This window comes from Parambassis ranga, chromosome 21 (assembly GCF_900634625.1).
Source record: "Parambassis ranga chromosome 21, fParRan2.1, whole genome shotgun sequence".
NCBI classification, from domain to species: domain Eukaryota; kingdom Metazoa; phylum Chordata; class Actinopteri; family Ambassidae; genus Parambassis; species Parambassis ranga.
In genome coordinates, this window is record NC_041041.1 from 13,880,667 (window position 1) to 13,899,583 (window position 18,917).

The 18,917-nt window shown below is 40.3% G+C and overlaps 1 protein-coding gene across 2 annotated transcripts; it reads right to left on the reverse strand.

Annotated features, from left to right (window-relative positions):
* Nucleotides 1-92: 92 nt before the first annotated feature.
* LOC114453770 (cell surface glycoprotein 1) lies at nt 93-18,822 on the reverse strand. 2 transcript variants are annotated; one of them, XM_028433665.1, is made up of 12 exons: nt 18,518-18,822; nt 12,949-12,977; nt 12,211-12,718; nt 11,545-11,606; nt 11,290-11,428; nt 9,284-9,316; nt 7,910-7,975; nt 5,730-5,753; nt 5,337-5,354; nt 4,019-4,135; nt 3,009-3,068; nt 93-2,629 (listed from the first exon to the last, which is right to left on the reverse strand). In XM_028433665.1, exons 1-12 carry the CDS (start codon nt 18,579-18,581, stop codon nt 2,601-2,603), a joined length of 1,149 nt encoding a protein of 382 aa, XP_028289466.1. In that variant the 5' UTR covers nt 18,582-18,822; the 3' UTR covers nt 93-2,600. The 2 variants fall into 2 exon arrangements, with proteins under 2 accessions (XP_028289466.1, XP_028289465.1); XM_028433664.1 differs by having other exon boundaries at nt 5,730-5,756.
* Between the last annotated feature and the right edge of the window lie 95 nt (nt 18,823-18,917).

The window sequence follows — 18,917 nt, forward strand, 5'->3', positions numbered from 1 at the left end:
ACTGGCCTAAGGTGTAAGTATAATGAATCAGATCATTGCATACACTAAACTGGGGAACCGACAACACAAACTACACCGCACACAGACAGAACTCCCACGAAAATGGTTTAATTGACTCCTCAATCAAACATTATTTACAAAACTCCAGAAGAACACAAGTGCCAGATGACAAATATAAAGAGGACAGTTCCTACACAAAATCAAAAAACACTGAATATTTAAATAAAAAGAAAGTCTGAATCAAAGATGAATTGTCTAAATATGTTTAGTAAATCAAGATGTATACAGGATAGGAAAAGTGCTTCTCCCATTGAGATGGTTAGTACAAAACATCTCCTCTACTTTCTGATGACGACGCTTTTCTTTGATTTCCTCTCAGGAGTATTCAGGAGGATATAAGGCAGGACTGGTCAGTGCCATGATTGATGCCCTAGCATTATCTTGGAAGTGCACTTCAGGACCCCAATAAATCTCAGATTCTAAAGGTTTTACATTCTGGTGTGGATGCTCTACTCCATTGTTTTTACAAGGAATCTGAAGGGTGGACACAATCATTCTAAGAAATTTATTATCACTGATTTTTTTTTTTCTGAATATGACATCTGAGTGCTTTAGTTGCACTTACTGTATGTGAGTGCACACAGTGGGGATGAGTTCTTCATCCAGAAGCAGATTTTCTATTTTAAAGGCATCAATGGCTATGTCTAAAAGCTTGTGTTATTTAGTAGGTACTTTGTGCATTACCGCTTCATGCCGGACACACTATTCACTCAGTGTCTCAAGAGAAACTCGTCTATCACAGATTACAGGATAAGAAGGCAGAGCTTAGACCCTACTTCCAGCCCACAGTTTACAGAGTAGCATTAATTGATATGTGACATCACAGACTATTAATATTTTTCAGCTTGAGGCTAGGCTGTTAGCAACAGTCTCTGTCCTGTATTGCAGCTATATGGTGCTTTACAAGAAACACATTTTACATGAACTGCAGCACTATGCAACCTCTATGACCATAAAGTTTAAAGGGCAAAGTACAAAAAAAAACTTCAAGGCAACATAAAAAAGACATTCAGAAGTTATTTTTTTTCTTTGTGCTACAGTGGCAAAAAAAGCAGTAGTGCTGCTTGTGAGGCATTTCACAATAAAAACCACAAAATACCACAGCAACAAAGTTGACTAGAGACTATCTGTGTCAGCTGTGAGGCACCGCAGCTAGATGTAAAGGAGTCATATAAAAATCACAGGCGAATGGTGTTTGTAATCTGGAGATATGAATGATACAAAAAAACACACTGTGACAGCAACTGGCTTGATCGAATAAAGAGACACACAATGAGGAGGGTTTTACAGCTGGAGTCTGAAAAGGAGGCTCTAAAGTGAACTGAAACTGGCCCACTGTGAACACATACTACAGCAGCTGTTACAATCAATTCACAGACATGAGCAGTTCAATGTAAGAATAAAAGATTATTCTGACATATTCACATACTGGTTTGCTTGTTTTCACATTAATATGCCAGCTACCCCCCTGTGTGTCTGTAGATTGGTCAAGCCAGGCTGTGTCAGTGAAAGGCACTATAGAGAAATTACTGCATCACAACTAGACCGACACACACTACATCAGTACAATGTCTAATACATTACTACACACATGATGTCTTTTAAATCTGACAGGTGACCATTGGTCCTCTGACAGACACAGGGTTTGATCAGACCTCACCTTATGTTAGTATATTCAGAACATTTGTTTTGGTATGTTTGTATCAAATCTGCTGTGTTTAAGTTATTAAACTGACTGAGGAGAAGTGGTAGCCACTTAACAGGATTTAAAACTAAGCCCCCTCACCAATCAAATCAAACACACACACACACACATACAGTGACATCATTGGCCCTTTACACACAGACTGGACCATATAATAGCATCCCCATTAAAATCCTATGCTACTGTTCCTAGTCAGAATCCACAAAATACTGAGGGTGCCTGCTGAAGCCCCCTGTTATCTATTTACCCTGCATGTGTAATGCTGATATCATGCTGAACAAACGGAAAATTAGTTTTACTGGAGTTTAAAATCATGATGTTGGCTCAAAACAATGGCAGAATTAACACAAAAAAGCTCACGTGTAATAGTTCACCACAACATTAACATTATTATTGTAGCACTGGTTCATATTCACGATTCATGATTTCTTAGAATAGAATAATAGCCATACAAAGAAAATTTAAGACAAAAATTATATTTATATTGAAGCCATTTTATGGAGATACTTAAATTGAGATTTAATCTCATCAATGAAATCTGGATTTGGTGTAAAGTAGAAAGTTTGTCTGATTGTTTTAATAAATTCCTATGTTGTTACAATCATATAAGTTCACATATATTTAATTGATCTATATCTAATTCCCCCCCAACACAAACACACACATTCATGCACAAACACACACACACACACAGGTACACACAATCAGTCAAAGACACACAGCCCTACTCTGGGGCCTCACAGTAACTTAGCTCTTACAAGGAAAGAGCCTTAACAGTGAGATGCCACTTTGTTTGACTGTAGTTGGTCCAGGCGGTCAGTTGATCGCCGCTCGTCTAAGAGGAGTTCAGCAGGTTGCTCAGGACTGAAATAAAGAAAGTCAAATGGTTAAAATGTTTTTAGCTTTTTGTTCCTCTTTAAAATGTAAATGTTTGGCCCCTCTCAGACATAATGCTGACATAAAAAGTCAAGAAAAAAATGTCTCTGTCCATGTTGGCCCAAAACTTGGACAGGTCCTTCAAAGTCTGCTAAACCTGCCTTCTGTCTTGGTTGTCATCCTCTACAGGCTGTTCAGACTTGTAGCACGTAAAAATAAATACAAATGAATTCCACCAAGAAAGACGGCCACACACAAAAAAAATGATCAGGCTGTTCATGCAGACATGAAGCTGTCAGATTAATGGAAAGAAATGCTTACATGTCTGAGAGGGGCTTATGTGTGTTTTTGTGTGTCTGTGTCGTACCCTGGGGATCTGCCTGAGCCTCTGCTGGATCAGCTTTGTGTGCAGCCTCTGGATCTGCTTCTGATCACAAAGTTTTTACAAAGAACAAACTCAAGCACAAAAAATACAACAGCAGTGAAATTTCACAAGCACTTATCAGAATTCATGCGGTTTCTTCTCATTAGCATAAATCACTTCATGCTGATTGATTTGCCCCTCTTCTGTAATTGTGAAACTACACAGCTTCACTGGCTATAAAATGAACTACCCGGAGGAAGTGTCAGAGGATGTTCATATTTCTTGCCTCTAATTGCTTATTATCACCACCATGAGAAATTTCTCAATTTTTCCCTATCTTTTAACAATGCAAAATTATTCATGTCTGTGAAGTCAAAATGTCCCATTTATTGTTAATGGAAGAGCTCCAGGCTGTACATCCTGACGATTAGCAATAGCTCTTCCTTTTTACCACTGAGGGAGAATCCTTCATTTACATGAATACTGACTGAGCTGATTCAAATTTAGAATTACTATAGCACTTATTCTGGGTCTGACTTTTGTCCCACATCGCCAAAGCTGAATGTCCTGTTGTTCCTGTTGAATGTAAATCAAAACTTTGCTGAACTGGCAGTATTGGGATTAGAACATGTGTCAGATGACTGAAACACCTCCTGAGAGGTCTGACCTTCAGAGTGTGCTGTCTCTCAGACTAAAAGACATAAACTGCCCCTCTTTGCCCTCTGGAAGCATGTTAAAGATGGCAGCCTGATTTAAGCCTTACATTGAGGTGAGAGGCATATGAAGTAGATTCCTGTGTGATATCCCTAAACGACCTAAAGCTCTGATGAGGGCTGATATTAGGTCTTTGATGCTTGGACCAAAACAAGCTGACAGTGAGACCAAAGCTTTTGCTGATGTGGGCGCTAAACTGAACAGTAAACAGAAATTTGGCCCGCAGTTGATTCATTGTTGTTCATTTTAAGATTTGTACGGATTCCTATGTTATCAGCTGTAACTGGGGCTGTAATTACCCTGTCGGTTCTTGAAACACAGCTTCTTCTTCTGATAGGTGAAGTATCCGGCGACTGCTCCCACAGCGGACACAACAATTGCACTCAGGATTCCAGCTAAAGAGCCAGAGCCTCCCTCTGAAAGGAAACATCCACAAAAAGAAGCCAGTCAGTACAGGACAAACATCAAATGAAAATGACACCTGGACTCTAAACATAATGCAAACATGATCCTCTCCTGAGAAGAAGTAACTGTGACCCCCTCCACCAACCCCCCCGCCCCCCACAGCCCTCCCACTAGGTACCATTTCACAGTGGAAAGAATGAAAAGACAGATACGAAGTGAAATGACATGACAGGATGTGTGTGTCTGTGTGAGAGCGAGCGAGCCATACAGCATCTCATTCCAGCATTTTTGTGATCCCTTTTCATTCGTTTATAATTTAGACTCCAGTGAGCATTCACAGAAATCTTTCTGCACCTGTGACCTAGTTACCATGACAACACCAATCTGAATAGCTTTCATACTGTGCGCCAGCTTACATCCAAATAAAGGATTTGGTACTAATGCCCAAAACTGTTTTAATGTAAATATAAAGACATTACTCAACTGGCGTAATAGATTAAATGAACCTTTAGCCGAATGTACTCAAATACTGTACTTAGGTGTGATTTTGAGGTCCTTTACCTAAACATTTCCTTAATATACTAGTATATAGTGTATACCTTTACTCCACAACTCTATATTCATTTAACAGCTTTAGGCACTTTTCATATTTCATACCTAATACCTAATAACACCTAAACACTTTTGTATTTGTATATAAAAATATATACAAATAATTTCCACACTGTTGGAGCAGACTTGTCATTTCTTGAAACATGAGTCATAAATCAGAAACATGAGTCATAAATCTCAGATTAAAAAAACAATAAGTGAAATGAAGTGGAATAAAACAGGAGAATGTTGTGAATCACTGAGTGGAAGTGACGATGTAGACATGTATGAACATGTATGTGCAAAACCCAGCGCACACAGTCATTTTAATACGTATTTTTTCTATTTAAGTTTTACTACCAACCCATGTTTCAGGTCTAGTTGCTTAAATCTCTTAGTCATATTGGTTAAATTCTGCTACTTCTCCTGAGGACATTTATAACAATAACTACAGAAGCGTCTTGAAGTTCAAAGGCACGTAAAAACAAAGTTTTGAAATGTCATTTGACAACACACCTGCACCAGTCTCTGCATGACACAAAACAAAAGGGGAATGCTGATGCTGCATGTATATTCGGGGCAGTGGGTGTGTTCGTGTGAGAGAAGAGGAGGAGAACTCACCTTTCGCCTGAGGTTGATCTGCAGGTAATAAAAGAGAACACACAAAGACAGTTAGCAACAGGAAATGGAACATCAACAGTACAAGTGGTCAATGATAAACATGCAAACTATTTGGAAAGATATGTTGCATCAGAATTCAAAGCAGTGTTTTTAAAGAAGACCTTGTCTGAACTAAAACATAGAGGAAAGGCATTTTCCACTGACTCTTGTATCCTGTTTGCGTTGTGAGAAGCATGCCAGTAATATCCTGTGTGTATCACAAAGTTTCAGAGCTGCATAAGCCCCACTTCTACATTGCTATGTACAGCATCTGACTGGGATTTCTGTGTGAGTTGGAGTTGGTGTGATATTATTATTTTGTTGTTTTCGTGAACATTACGATGGAATTCTTACCAGCTCCTGAGGCGCCAGCAGCAACTGCTAAAGAGAGACACAAAGAGAGAGGAGTGATTAAAAAAAGAGAAGTTAGTTATCTAAATGTGTTGATGATGTGTGTAAATCATTGTGACAGAGATGGCAGAGGAAAAGAGAGAAGAAGACTGAGCTTCTCTGTTTGTGGTAGTTTATACCTCTGGGGCATTAAGTGTTCTAGAGTTTCTGCACGACCGGTCTGGACACAAACACACACACACACATACACACTCACAGGCAACTTTGCATGAAGCATTTACTCTGAAGACTCACAGAGATGCTTTTATGATATCAGAGTGTTAGATATCAGAAATATCAGACACACTCTCTGTGTCTCTCACTCCGCAATCCCCGATTTGATCTATGCACAAACAGCTTTGTTCCTCTTCACTGCCTGTCTGTATATGCCTGTGACATCAGCTACCTGCTTTAACATGACAAAGCGGCTAATAACAGAGCACTAAGGTAAATTAACTTCTACCAAATATAATGATTATAATGATTCGGATGAGTCAGCTTTGAGATAAGGAAGAGAGTATAAATGCTGGTAGAGGCTGCCTCGGGTAAATATCTTGTTCTTGTGTTTCTGTCAAATTGCCTCGTGGGTAGTGATTAAACTTTCGTAAAAAAAAGTCAATTCAGTATCTTGTCATGGGAGCAAAGCTCAGTAAATTGGGTTGGCATTCTTGTGGCACAGAGACACCAGTTAAATGCTTCAAAGAGTTTTCAGGGAGCTTTTATGTTGTCAAGTGCTACAAACTATCTAAGAGCGGGTGCAGTTTGGATGTAAAACAGAAGTCAGTACAGGAAAATGGGTGAAAGATGGTCAGAGGCGTGAAAAGAGCAGGGAAGTAAATACAACAACAGTTTAGTTATTCATGCTTTGCTAAGAAAAGGCAAGAAGGCACAAGTTTTAACTCCAAACTTATCAAAGGTTGGTACGTGTATCATCATCTGATGGCTGGAAGGTTGTTTTTCTCAATTTCTTGTGTTCATGTACTTTTGACTCGGAATGTGGAAAGATCATGGACAGCACTGACAAGTCTAAACAACACAGTGATAGCTGTTCCCAGGGTTTACTGTATTTCACAAAAAAGAGCAACGAGAAGAGCCAAAAACAGTTTGTCCTGTGACAGAGGGGTCAAATCTAACAGGCTGACTGCGCTTATGCTGCTACGGGCCTCCTGCAGTCCTGTTATAATCATTAATGCCTGAACCTTAAATTCAAAACAAATGGTATTAGTGTAATGATTAATGCTTATGACTGTCATATGCACTGTGTCTACATACACATTTTCGGAGTTGTTGTCGAGACTTTAAAGGGCTTTCATTGTCCCAGTCAGAGAGTTTCTGATTTTTCTGTTTTTTTATATGGATGCACAAAATGCATTAAATGAGATATATATTAGATATAAATTATAGCATACTGCATACTACTGCATCAATATTCCCTCACCATGTGTGTAAATGTAACAGCACACTATATACATGGATTTAAAATCAATCTGTAAAAACATGCTAGTTTTAGCTAATATAATCTTAGTATTCCTAAAAAGGCGATGTGTTATTCTCTGAGTCCAGACACTGCTGATCCCGAACTGATAACGATGTCACACCACATAGTTTTAACAGTGTGCAAAGCAGGCATCCATGAGATAGTAGAGGGTAACTGTAAAAGATAAGGTACACCTCCAGCTAAGCCTAACTGCACAGCATGAACATTTAAAGGTAGGATAGGAGTTTTTGAAAACTCAGTGAGAGTCAGCCAGATTTCGAAAGTAAACACACGCCCCTTTCTCTTGGCGCTCACCCGAAGCCACGCCTCCCAATCACATGGACGCGCATTACCTGAAGACGAACTGCGGTTTGTGACTTCGGCCATCATGCACGTACCTCTCTGGTGCGCGCAGAGCAGGAAGAGAGTGACAACCAGCCAATACTCCGCGCAGGGTCCACCCGGAGGATTGGCTGATGTTTTTAGCATTTTATAGCTTCCACAGATGATTAATATTCTTTGTTTTAATGCGAAACTGCCGAACTAATCAGTTGCTATTGGATTGTAAAGAGAAGTTACACTAATTTAACAAAAAGTGAAATCTCCTACCCTACCTTTAAGGTTATAACAATAAGTTCAGCTACAACAATGAAGAGGAATTACTAACCACCAGATTCTAAACGTCTTCCTGAATGGGGCCGGTTGTCCACTGCTGTGTCCTTCATGTAAGGATCTAGATTGGAGAAAAATAACAACATCATTAGTCACAGAAATCTCCCTGGTTGAATATCATCCAGATGTTCACACTACACTGCACTGTGTCTCTGTTTAATGACACTGTCAACCATCCCAGCAGCACCCCTCTGTTCCGTCCCTCACGGCCTCTGCTGAAAGCCCTGCAGACCTCAATGAGGATCCTGAAACATTACCAGCTCCAAGGGTGTAACAGGGATCTGGTGAACCAGTGTTGACTTAGATTAAAGGATATTATCTGTCAGGAACAATGCCTTACCCTGCTCTATAGTCATTGAGGGGAAACCCAAGTGACTTACACATTCTGTGTGTACAATACACTGATTTAATTTATTGCTGATAGTACGTCAAAGTGACCTACTCTCTCTCTCTCTCTCTCTCTCTCTCTCTCGCCTTCCTGACAACAATTAAGTAAGTATTGCACTCACATTGTAAATCAGTGTGTGTCACAGGTGAATACAGGATTGTTGGGAGCCTTAACTCTCCTCTGACATTCCTTTTTTGCTGTGATCTCTTTCCTTTTGTATTTTTACACCTCTGCTTAGCTCATAGTATCCCATCTTCTCTGAATGGCCGGCTTTTCTCTCCCCCTTCTGTCTTTCTGCTGCCCTCCATTCCTCAACTCTTTTCCTCTTTGTCACCAAGGTGAGAGAATGTTCTTCTGCCAGTTATCACGTGGAAACCTTCCATGGCAACTATTTCCTTTACACTAAAAGCACCTTCCTCTTGCTATGAATTCCAGCATGAAGAGGGAGAAAGAGGACAATAGTCTAAGCTGGGGTTAAAAAAATAAAAGGTGAAACTTCAATTGTGATAAAATCACACTTACATCATCTGGGAGGCATCTTTACTGAACGCATGATAGTCATTATTTAAGAGGTAAAATCACACAGGCCAAAATCCCACCTCATAGACTTCTATGTTTTGATAGAAAGGCACATCTGTTTCCCATTAAAATGTTCAGAAAATAGGGAGTTGCCGGATAATGACACATGACACCTCATGAAAGCAGGACAATATACATTCATAAAACAACTGATAATCAGTCAACAGGTAATTTCATTGATATTCCTGGGGTCAAATGAAGACACTCAGAAGAATATATTTTGAGATACTTAATGAGAAACTTGAGATGACCTTATTACAGAAAAACACATTTCTAAAAGGAGGGCTGCAGTATATCAGCCTCAAACACAATTCACGAGAACACACAAGTCGCTCTTTTTTTAAACAAACTACATGGATTGAGGTTTCGTGAATAAAATGTAAAAAAAAAATGTAAACTTACCTGAATTCACAGGGGTAGAAACCTCGGCTTTAGCTGTAGGAAAAGACAAAGTAAACATCACATTACTTTGTAAAACAGACATTGATAGTAACAGTATTATTAATAGTTGTGGTACAAGCTGTGGAACTCTAATGTGTCTTTATGATAACTATACAGTTACAAAGGTTTTTTTTCTCTTCTCAGCCTTGACTTTGTGTTTTCACAATGTGACTACAAGCATCTATCTTGAGAGTCATTACAATTTTCCCAGGGTGTAATATTCCCCAGTTCAGGGTTAGGGTTAAAAGTGTGCTGTTTATATAGCTGTTTTGAAATATTACTAAATCAGTCATCTTTGAGCAAATTGTCAGCTTCTTTCAGACATACTAACAACTGTAAAGAGAGAGCAGTCATACATATGCACTGAGTCTCTACTACTACATTCTGCAGACTTAGTTCCTGACTCTCTGTGAACCCTGTCCTCCCAGTCTGTGCAGAAGATGGGTCTTTGTTGTCACTCTGTGCATACCTCTAGTAATGTGCCACGTTATATGTGATACATAGTACATATTACCAGGTATTGATTTAGTAGTATGTGTTAGTGTGTGTTAACAGAATATAAATAATAAAGAGCATTGACTTTATCATAGGGCATGTTATACTTGTTGAGACTATTTCATATCATGTTAACTGACATGAAGCAGAAAAAACACATTTGTACAGTTTGCCCTTGTGACATCATGCATAGAAGACATGTGCTGAACTCTCTGTGCGGGTCATAGTTGCATTTGTGGTCTTACAACTAATGATATGAATTGCATTATACAGAGCAGCCATTCTGTCACTGGCTTTTGATTTAAACAGGGTGGAGTTAAATAGAAAACACCTGTTAGTGTGACTCAATACAAGTCAACAGCAATGCAAACCACTTCCTTGAAAAACATCATAAAACTGAATTCAAAGTTCTCTTTATGACTTTACCAACACTACACTGATGTTCAAAGACAGTGCATCAGCCGTCACTGTAACTGTCACATAGATAACCACTGTGTGCTGCAACATCTGCTTCATAGAAAGTACAGTACATGTACATAGAGTACATGATGGTGTGATATTTATCAGCTATAAAATAATAATGGGTCCCGCCTGTGTGCCAGTGAGGAGTTATGGCCAATTGTAGGATATCTTTCTACGGAGAACAGAATCATTCAAGCAGAGGACTGTGTAAACATCCCTCTCTTAGTCTTGGCATGAACATTCATTCATGAATCATTTGAGCTGCTTACCACACAATTGTATGTTATCTTTACAACACAATTCTTATAGAGGGAGCACAAAAGAGGACTGATGGTGATCTGCGAGCTGTGACACATCCACTCAATGAAAGGATTAGTTTAAACCCTGTTAAATTACATAAATATAAACCCTTTATGTGCTGGGACTGACTAACACAAATGACACAAAGCCATTTAAGTATACAGGGGGAAACACAAAAAGAGATTAACTCCATTTTTCCACTTTTAGAGAACCTCCTTTCTTTAATCGGGTTCATTTACTACGTCTCCAGTATGTGTGTATCCATTACTCTATTTGTTACTGAACCTTACTGTGTTTATTCATATGGTAAAGGTAATCCTGTGATGTTTAAGTGTTGTTGTAATGACCTGAGTTTCACAGTATTTTCACTTGGTTCCCTTAATCACTACTGAGACATGGATATGCATATTATTTTACATTATTTTATATTATTAACCTCTGACCTCTCATACCATACTTGAAAGGGTTACCACCACCTAACCAATCACCTGTGAACTGACATGTATGTGAGTGCCAAAGTCTAAATTCCTCAAAAAATGAGGAAAAAAAGAGAAACACAACTGAGGAAGATCACATCATAAAAGCACCCACTCATCCCAAATTATTGCATTATAACTTCTCTATGTATCTGTCATGCACTTTGTCTCAGCTTGTTGAATTTTGTTGTCTGAATCTCTGATCCAAAACACCACAATGTTTTATATTCTTACTTGCAGGATTAGCAGCCTTCAGATCTGTGTTTTCTTTTTGTACTTGCACTTTCTCCTCCACTATGTTTCCTTCATCGCTGGCTGGAGCAGTTGTTGCTTCCTCTGCTGAAGTCGGCACATGTGTGTCATCAGGTACAATCTGTTAAAAAGGCACCATATGAAGTATATGTGAACACGTTAGCTCAAGAACAAACTAACATTGGAGTGTAACTTTGAATAGATGATGGTTAAAGACTTTCTAAAACTGCTACTGACCTCTGAAGCAGGTGATGGTTCACTGCTTACGGTTGGTTCCTCCTCTGGATCAGCAGCTGGACCTGAAGAGAATAGTGAAGCAAAGCTTTTATCCAGCTGTAGCTATACAGCTGGCACTGCAACATTTCATGCAGGGTTACACCAGGTATTTAAACTGACTAGATTTGTTCGAGACACACTCGGTGTAAGCATGGCATAAGGAAAAATCTCCCCACAGCTCTTTGCTCCAAAAAGGCAGAACAATCATCTGAAATAACCAAATGTTTTGAAATTGTTATCTTTTATGCAATTTACTAACTAGGCCACACCTCTGAATTGATGGCTTTATTTGAATAAAATATATAGGGAGAGAAGGAAGGATGAAGAGTTGAGGGGAAGTGGAATAAAGGGATGAGCTGTTGAAGGCAGGGATGAGAGTAGAATAAATGAGAAGTGTGTGGAGAAGAGGAAGGGGATGGTGGTAGGTCTCTGCAGCTTAAGAATTTGGCCCTCTGGTGTTCCTGTAGAGAAGGATGGCAGGACAGTTTTGCACAAGCGGAGTAGGACCAGACAAACCAAGATATATGTATTAAATCACATAGTAAGGTGCAGTGAAGTGTAACGAGGCGTAGCCTGTTCCTGAACCCAAGTTAAAAACTTAATTTGACTTTAAGCACTGTCAGTCACCTTGTGATGGTGTAGCTGCTTCCATGTCTCCTGCAGGAGTAGGTTCTACATCTGCAACAGCAGAAGTTACTGTGTCTTCTTCCTCAGTTGCAGCTGGATCTGTGTCTTCCTCAGTCGGAGTTGGATCTGTGTCTTCCTCAGGTGCAGCTGGATCTGTGTCTTCCTCAGTTGGAGTTGGATCTGCGTCTTCCTCAGGTGCAGCTGGGTCTGTGTCTTCCTCAGGTGCAGCTGGATCTGTGTCTTCCTCAGGTGCAGCTGGATCTGCGTCTTCCTCAGTTGCAGCTGGATCTGCGTCTTCCTCAGTTGCAGCTGGGTCTGCGTCTTCCTCAGCTGCAGCTGGATCTGCGTCTTCCTCAGCTGCAGCTGGATCTGCGTCTTCCTCACTTGCAGCTGGATCTGCGTCTTCCTCACTTGCAGCTGGATCTGCGTCTTCAACAGCTGGAAGTGGTTCTGTATCTTCAGGTTCTTCTGCTTCAGGTTCAGGGTCACTCACTGTTGGTTGTGCCTCCTGTTTACCAGGACAAAAAATTTTCATCTTATAAAAATCAAGTATGAAGCAAAATATGATGTACCATTCACATTCTATTAATCAGGTTATATACAATTCTCTTTTCACAGCTCTCTTCCATGTTACATAATTTGACATTCATTTCAAACAGTCTCAAATGGATTTCGTTGTGGACACCAAAATTGACAACAGTTTGTAATTTACAGAAAGATTGGATTTCCATTACTCACCTCAGTGCCTTCATCATCTGTGGCTACCTCTGACGATGGGAGAAAGTAACAAGATAATATTAGCACAAAAAATGACGTATCCCTACAGAAACATATCAGTTTCAAAAATGGTGCCTCAACATCCATAACACACTGAAACTATATTTATTAAGAAAAGGAGTCTTCTCCAACCTGCAACAAAAACTGTTCACTCTTCTGTGTCCTCTGCAGGTCACAGAATTATAGAAAATATTAGAAAAAATAAACCTAAACCAGCATATGTTATATTTGATTAGTTTAACCACTGGTAATTAAACACTTGCATGCTTTAATCCATCTGCAGTCATTTACAATCATCAAAACAGTCCTAAAACGTTGTGTTGTGGATTCAACACATTCTCTAACATGAGTATCACCACTGACACACACACACACACACTCAGAGCCACACCCTGTCCTGATTGGTGCCTGATGTTTAACGCCAAAGCCACAACTGTATGACAGACGCATCGATCATGTCTGACCTGCTTCTACATCATATGAAGTCTCAACCTCAGCGTTGGCATTGCAGCTTTGTGCTAATGAGAAAATGCTCTTTGTCATGCTGTGTAAGTGATCTCTGCGTGTGTTTGAGGCAGTGCTGTGACATTCCCCTGTTGCATGTGAGAAGCTGAAACAGCACTGTGCTTAGACATGATTGTTCTCTGCTCTGCTGATTTCAGCAGCACCCTGATGCTGGTTCATCTGGGCAGTGCGTTCTTCCACACAGATATAAATTAAGATATAAAGAATGGTGTCTTTAACTGACTTGCCAGATGGGTAACTAAGATCTTTTGGGCTGTGTGGAAAAATGCAGGAACTACCAGGTGACTAGATGAACATATTATCACTAACTTCAACCAATCAGATCTAGTCCTGCTGCTGTCACACCTAAAACAGGCCTGCTGCTGATTGATCACTGTGTGATCTGCGTGAATTCAACTGCCTCGCAAAATGCTGCTCCTCAAGTTAGCAGAGCTGAAACAAGATAATGTGAAAAAGAAAAGAAAACGAACAGGAAGACAGGACAGGTGCCAGAAAGCTGCCAAAGCAAGAAAACGAACACATATCCAAGATCAGTTCCATAACTTGTTTATTTTAATTTGCCGAAATTAAAAAATTCTTCGTTCTTTCGTCAATGAATTTTCACTAAGGGATGGCTGGGCCTGCCAAGTGAGATTGTATCGAAGTCAGTGAAGCCTTGAGGGAGCGCAGCATGAACATATCTGAGGTATTTCCATCACACCGTAAATCCTCAGCAGCTAGAAGTACACCCTCACTCCCTTCACACACAACATGCACTGAATGTGTTTTACTGATGCATGCTCACTGACACTGATATAAAACAAGGTCTCACTGTCTTTCTCCCTTCATTGAATGTCACTGCTCCACCTTTCCATCCAAGGTAAATATACATTCATTGCCCTTAATGAGTCAAGGAGTGAGCTCATGGATGTGAGGGTGTGGCGTGAATCTGTTTTATTGTCTTCAAGACTTCTTTGGAAATCACATTATCAAAGATGTGTTGAAGCACAGCTCTGCATGAAATTCAAGGTAATGGAGTGGAACTAAGTTAAAGTGACAACTGCTGAGTCTCACCAGGGAAAAAAATCAAACCTTCCATCAGCACAAAAGTTCACATTAACTTCCTGATTTTCACCTGCAGTAAATGTTGTAGTATTTTTTACATGAAATTGCACTTACGTGTAATTTCATGTAAAATGTGTGTGAGAGAGAGAGACAGGGGGCAATGTAAAACCCATGTACCTCTTCTGTGTGTGTGAATGTGTGTAGACAAACTACCCCTGCATGCAAACTCTTTCTGTTGCAACTCCATAGAACATTCTGTTCCCATCTATCAGTTTGCTGCTTCCACATTTAGCTGCCTCTACCATGCCCACCATTCACTAACACACACACGCGCACAAAGACTTTTAAAACATACTCTCCACCCTTTTCAGGCCAAACATACAAACAATCACTTGTTCGCACACATGGGAAGTTCATGTGTGCACATATGTTCACATTCACTCTCACACATTGAGGAAGGGGTGTTCTGTTTTGTGTTAGTGAAAGCCAATTGGTGAACATCCCCAACTGACTCCCTCCTTCCCTCCTGTCTTTGAGTCACCCCCTTTCTTCTCTCTTTCCTCTCCCAAACTCCCTCTGTTTCACTGCCACTGCTTTCCCCCGAGGCTGGTGAGTCATCTGTGTCTCTGACATGGCTGCACGCTATTGTATGAGTGTGCAACATGGCAGTGTTAAACTGTAAAAAAGGTCCCTAGAGAAAACTTCTAAGTCAAACCAGTTTATGCACGTGGGAAAGAGTCACACTGTCAGTTACACTGTGTTCTTTTTAATGCTGGTCAAGTGATTTGAGGGACAAACAAACTTTGTGTTGAGGGACCTGTGTGTTGAATTTTGGGGGAAACCATTAGCAGAGATGGTACATTCAGCGTTACCTTTCCATTACCGTGTAATCACCTGTGACTACGTTTCACTGCCCAACAAAAAAACAGGTCTAAAAAGGGCCTTTGCTCTTCTTATGCTGCCCCCATAGATTGTAATTACAGACTCACACAAATCCAGTACTGTCAGCACTGAGAGTTATGGGTCTTTTTGAGTTGTGATGACAGTATGAAGTGACTGCTGCTCCTTGTATGTGTCTATTTTCCTCACAAACAGGGCAATAATCACATCATGCTACTACTGGCTAGCAGTCAAAAATCATTAACAGCTTGTTGTGTTTTTTTTTACTAGATTAGTTGAAGGTTAGGTAATGACAGTCAATGACAGATGGATCACCCCATCACATCTCGTGTTGTGTTCTTTTCAAAGAGTTTCCATTGACAAAGGCATAGATAGTTCTGTGTGCCAAACTATGATGTACTCAAAGCAAAGCTTTAGGAGTGGTCTGTGGCACGTTTGAACTAACTGTAGAATAACAGCAGGTTATGAAATGGCTATTATAACATCCTGACAAATCACATCAATCACATCATTACATCAATAATGTGTTCAGTCTTTCAATATTTCAAATAATTATTCGATATGTTTGCTTTTAATCAACTAATTGTTTCAGATTTGCTTGAACAAATCAAACCATCTTCCTGGTGTAAAGGGATCTATAATGTGCTACACAGCTGTTACATACTTTCTCCTGTGTCATGTGAATATGTGTATGTAATATCTCTTGGTCAGGGTGGGGACATGTCACAAGGGTGACCAAGAAAATATTGGAGAAGCTTGTTACAGATGGGAGGTGCGTATTCTGTCATAAGTTTAATATTATGAAAGGATGTTTGACAGATCTCTCTGTCAGATCTCTACCTTAGTATTATTATTATTAAGTATTATTTTTTAGTGACTGAAAAGAAAGTGAAACTCCTCAGCCTGCTTTTTCTGTATTTAAACATTTTCTTAGAGCAATTTGTGCTGGTTATTGTATGAAACAATTCCTATCAGCAGTTTAAGCCTTGATAGATATGGCAAGAGATGACAACATGAAGATGTGTTTATCATGTTTCTCATGCTGACACTTTAGAGCAGCACTGGCATGTGGGTGCAGGAGTTTGATAAAGTGGCATTCGATGGAACTGTTCACCTTGACATTTAATACCACCTCCCTGTAAGAATGACAAGTAAGAAGAAGAAGCATCGTTATATAAACAGTACTGCATAGCACACATTACAGAAACTGGACTGTGAGGAATGTCTTTTAATGCCAAATAGTTTTTTTATGAGATTGTGTAAGATCACCTGTATGAGGAATAATGTGTGTACACACGCACTTATATGAGTGGCCAATAACCCAGTAATAGTACACCAAACTGATAGTGCATGTGTGTCAGATGATACAGCCACACATTGTTCGCTCAGGTCTGCTTCTATTGTGTGTTTGTAGGCCAGAAAGTGCTGTTTACTCCAACCATGTACATCTTAACTGTGCCCTTATGGGATAGAAGTTGTGTGTAGTGTGTGTGTTTGTGTGCGCATGTGGGTGGGTTTCATTTATCCACCAAAAGAATGATTTATGTGCTGGCTGTTGGAGGTGTAAACAAAGACAAGTCTGTACTCTGACGCACACACCTGGCACACATCACACATCTTTTTTTCCCTCTTTCATTTGCATCGAACACTTACACACACTTACACACACACACACACACACACACACACACATGTTCTAGAGCAGACATGGACTCATGTTAATGAAGAACCTCTGTACTCCCACATGCTCTGTACATTAAAGTTATAACCCACACCCACCCACTCTCTCTCCCACACACACACACACAGATGCTGAGGGCCCTGGGGGAAAGGAAGGTGCTGAAACTAGTTGTGTGTTGCTGTGTGTTGTCTACAGCTGGTGCTGGATCTAGTTACTGACACTCCCCGTCCTTCACTTCTATTACTTACACACCGTAAATGATGTGCACATGCATCTGACCTAGCAACCCATCTTTTTTTTCATACACACACACAAATGCAAGTCAGCATACACACCCAGTGAGATTTCCTGAGTCTCAGTGTGCCAACATCCACTGAGTTTACAATGAAGTTACAGTTCAACAATTAGAGAAAAAGCACATGTGTGCATATTTCTCTGAGTATGTATGTGTGTGAGGGTGGTTTCTCTGCCAATAAAAAAAGGGAACCGGTAGAGTGAGATAGCAGATCCAAGCTAACTAACGTTCAACTGAAATTGTTTGCATAATCACAATGGGGCTCACCATCTCCTCTGCTTTTTTCCTTCCTTGTTATATTCCCCTGTTTTCTCTCTCAATCAGCTACAACATTCGCCCTTCATCTTCTTCCAACACCTCCTCTGTCCAGCCTATATTTTTTCCCCTCAGTTTATGTGTTTTCCTCAATGCTCCCCTTCTCTCCCTCTGAGTTTTATTGCGTGTTTGAACAATCTGAAATCATTGCATGCGCCGCAGGGAAGGGCAGAGGCCCATGGGCCAGCTGAAGGAGGAGGAAGAGGAGAGAGAAGGAATCAAAGATAAGGAAAAAATGCAGATGAAGAAACCACTTACTCATCTAATGACAATAGGTCAACCACACCTCTGTTGAGCAGAGCTCAAGTCCAAAAAAGGTCACATGACTGACCTTTTTTCACTGGTGTCTGGTTTGCAGACAGGATTAAAATCATGGTGAAGATGTTGCTTCTTTTTTTTTTTAATGATTCAATCAAAACAAGCAAATTACCGCTGAAGGTGAAGTGAAGTGAAATACCAGCAGGAATTCAGACAGACTGGCAAAATTAACTGACTGGTAATTACACTCACACACACACACATGGAGAGCGAAGACAGGCTGAGAGAGATAGGTGAGTGCCAGAAGGATGTGGAAATGGAGACAGTGAGATGAGACCACACAGACGGATAGATAGATAGATAGATAGATAGATAGATAGATAGATAGATAGATAGATAGATAGATAGATAGATAGATAGATAGATAGATGCAAGTATACATTGACAAAATAAAAAAATACATCTGCATATAGCTGAAGCCTGGGCAGAATTAATTGGGAACAAATCACTACCTTGAGCCTTGGTGTGTGCAGCCAGCAGGCTTCCTAATAGCAGAATCCACAGGTATGACATCATGGGAACACGGTGTTCTGGCTGTGGGTGAAATCGGGGCTCAGTCTCCCTTTTCTCGCCCTTCAGAAAGGACAATTAAGCAGCGCAAGCGTTTCAGGTGGATCTGGGAAGGCGTGTCTGTCGGTGTGCCGGTGCGTTCTTGCGCGTCGGTTGGTTCAGTCCCGTGGTTGGCTCTGAGGGAGCTCAGATGCTCAGGCTCTGTGCGCGCCGCCGCGGATCTGTCGTCCTCTTTTGTCTGGATTGGGGGAAAGAAGGTCCGGTATTTATTAAGGTGGGCGGGTCTCCCAAATGGAGGCAGAAAAGCAGGGCTGGTACGTTGCTGTGGAGATATTCTGATTA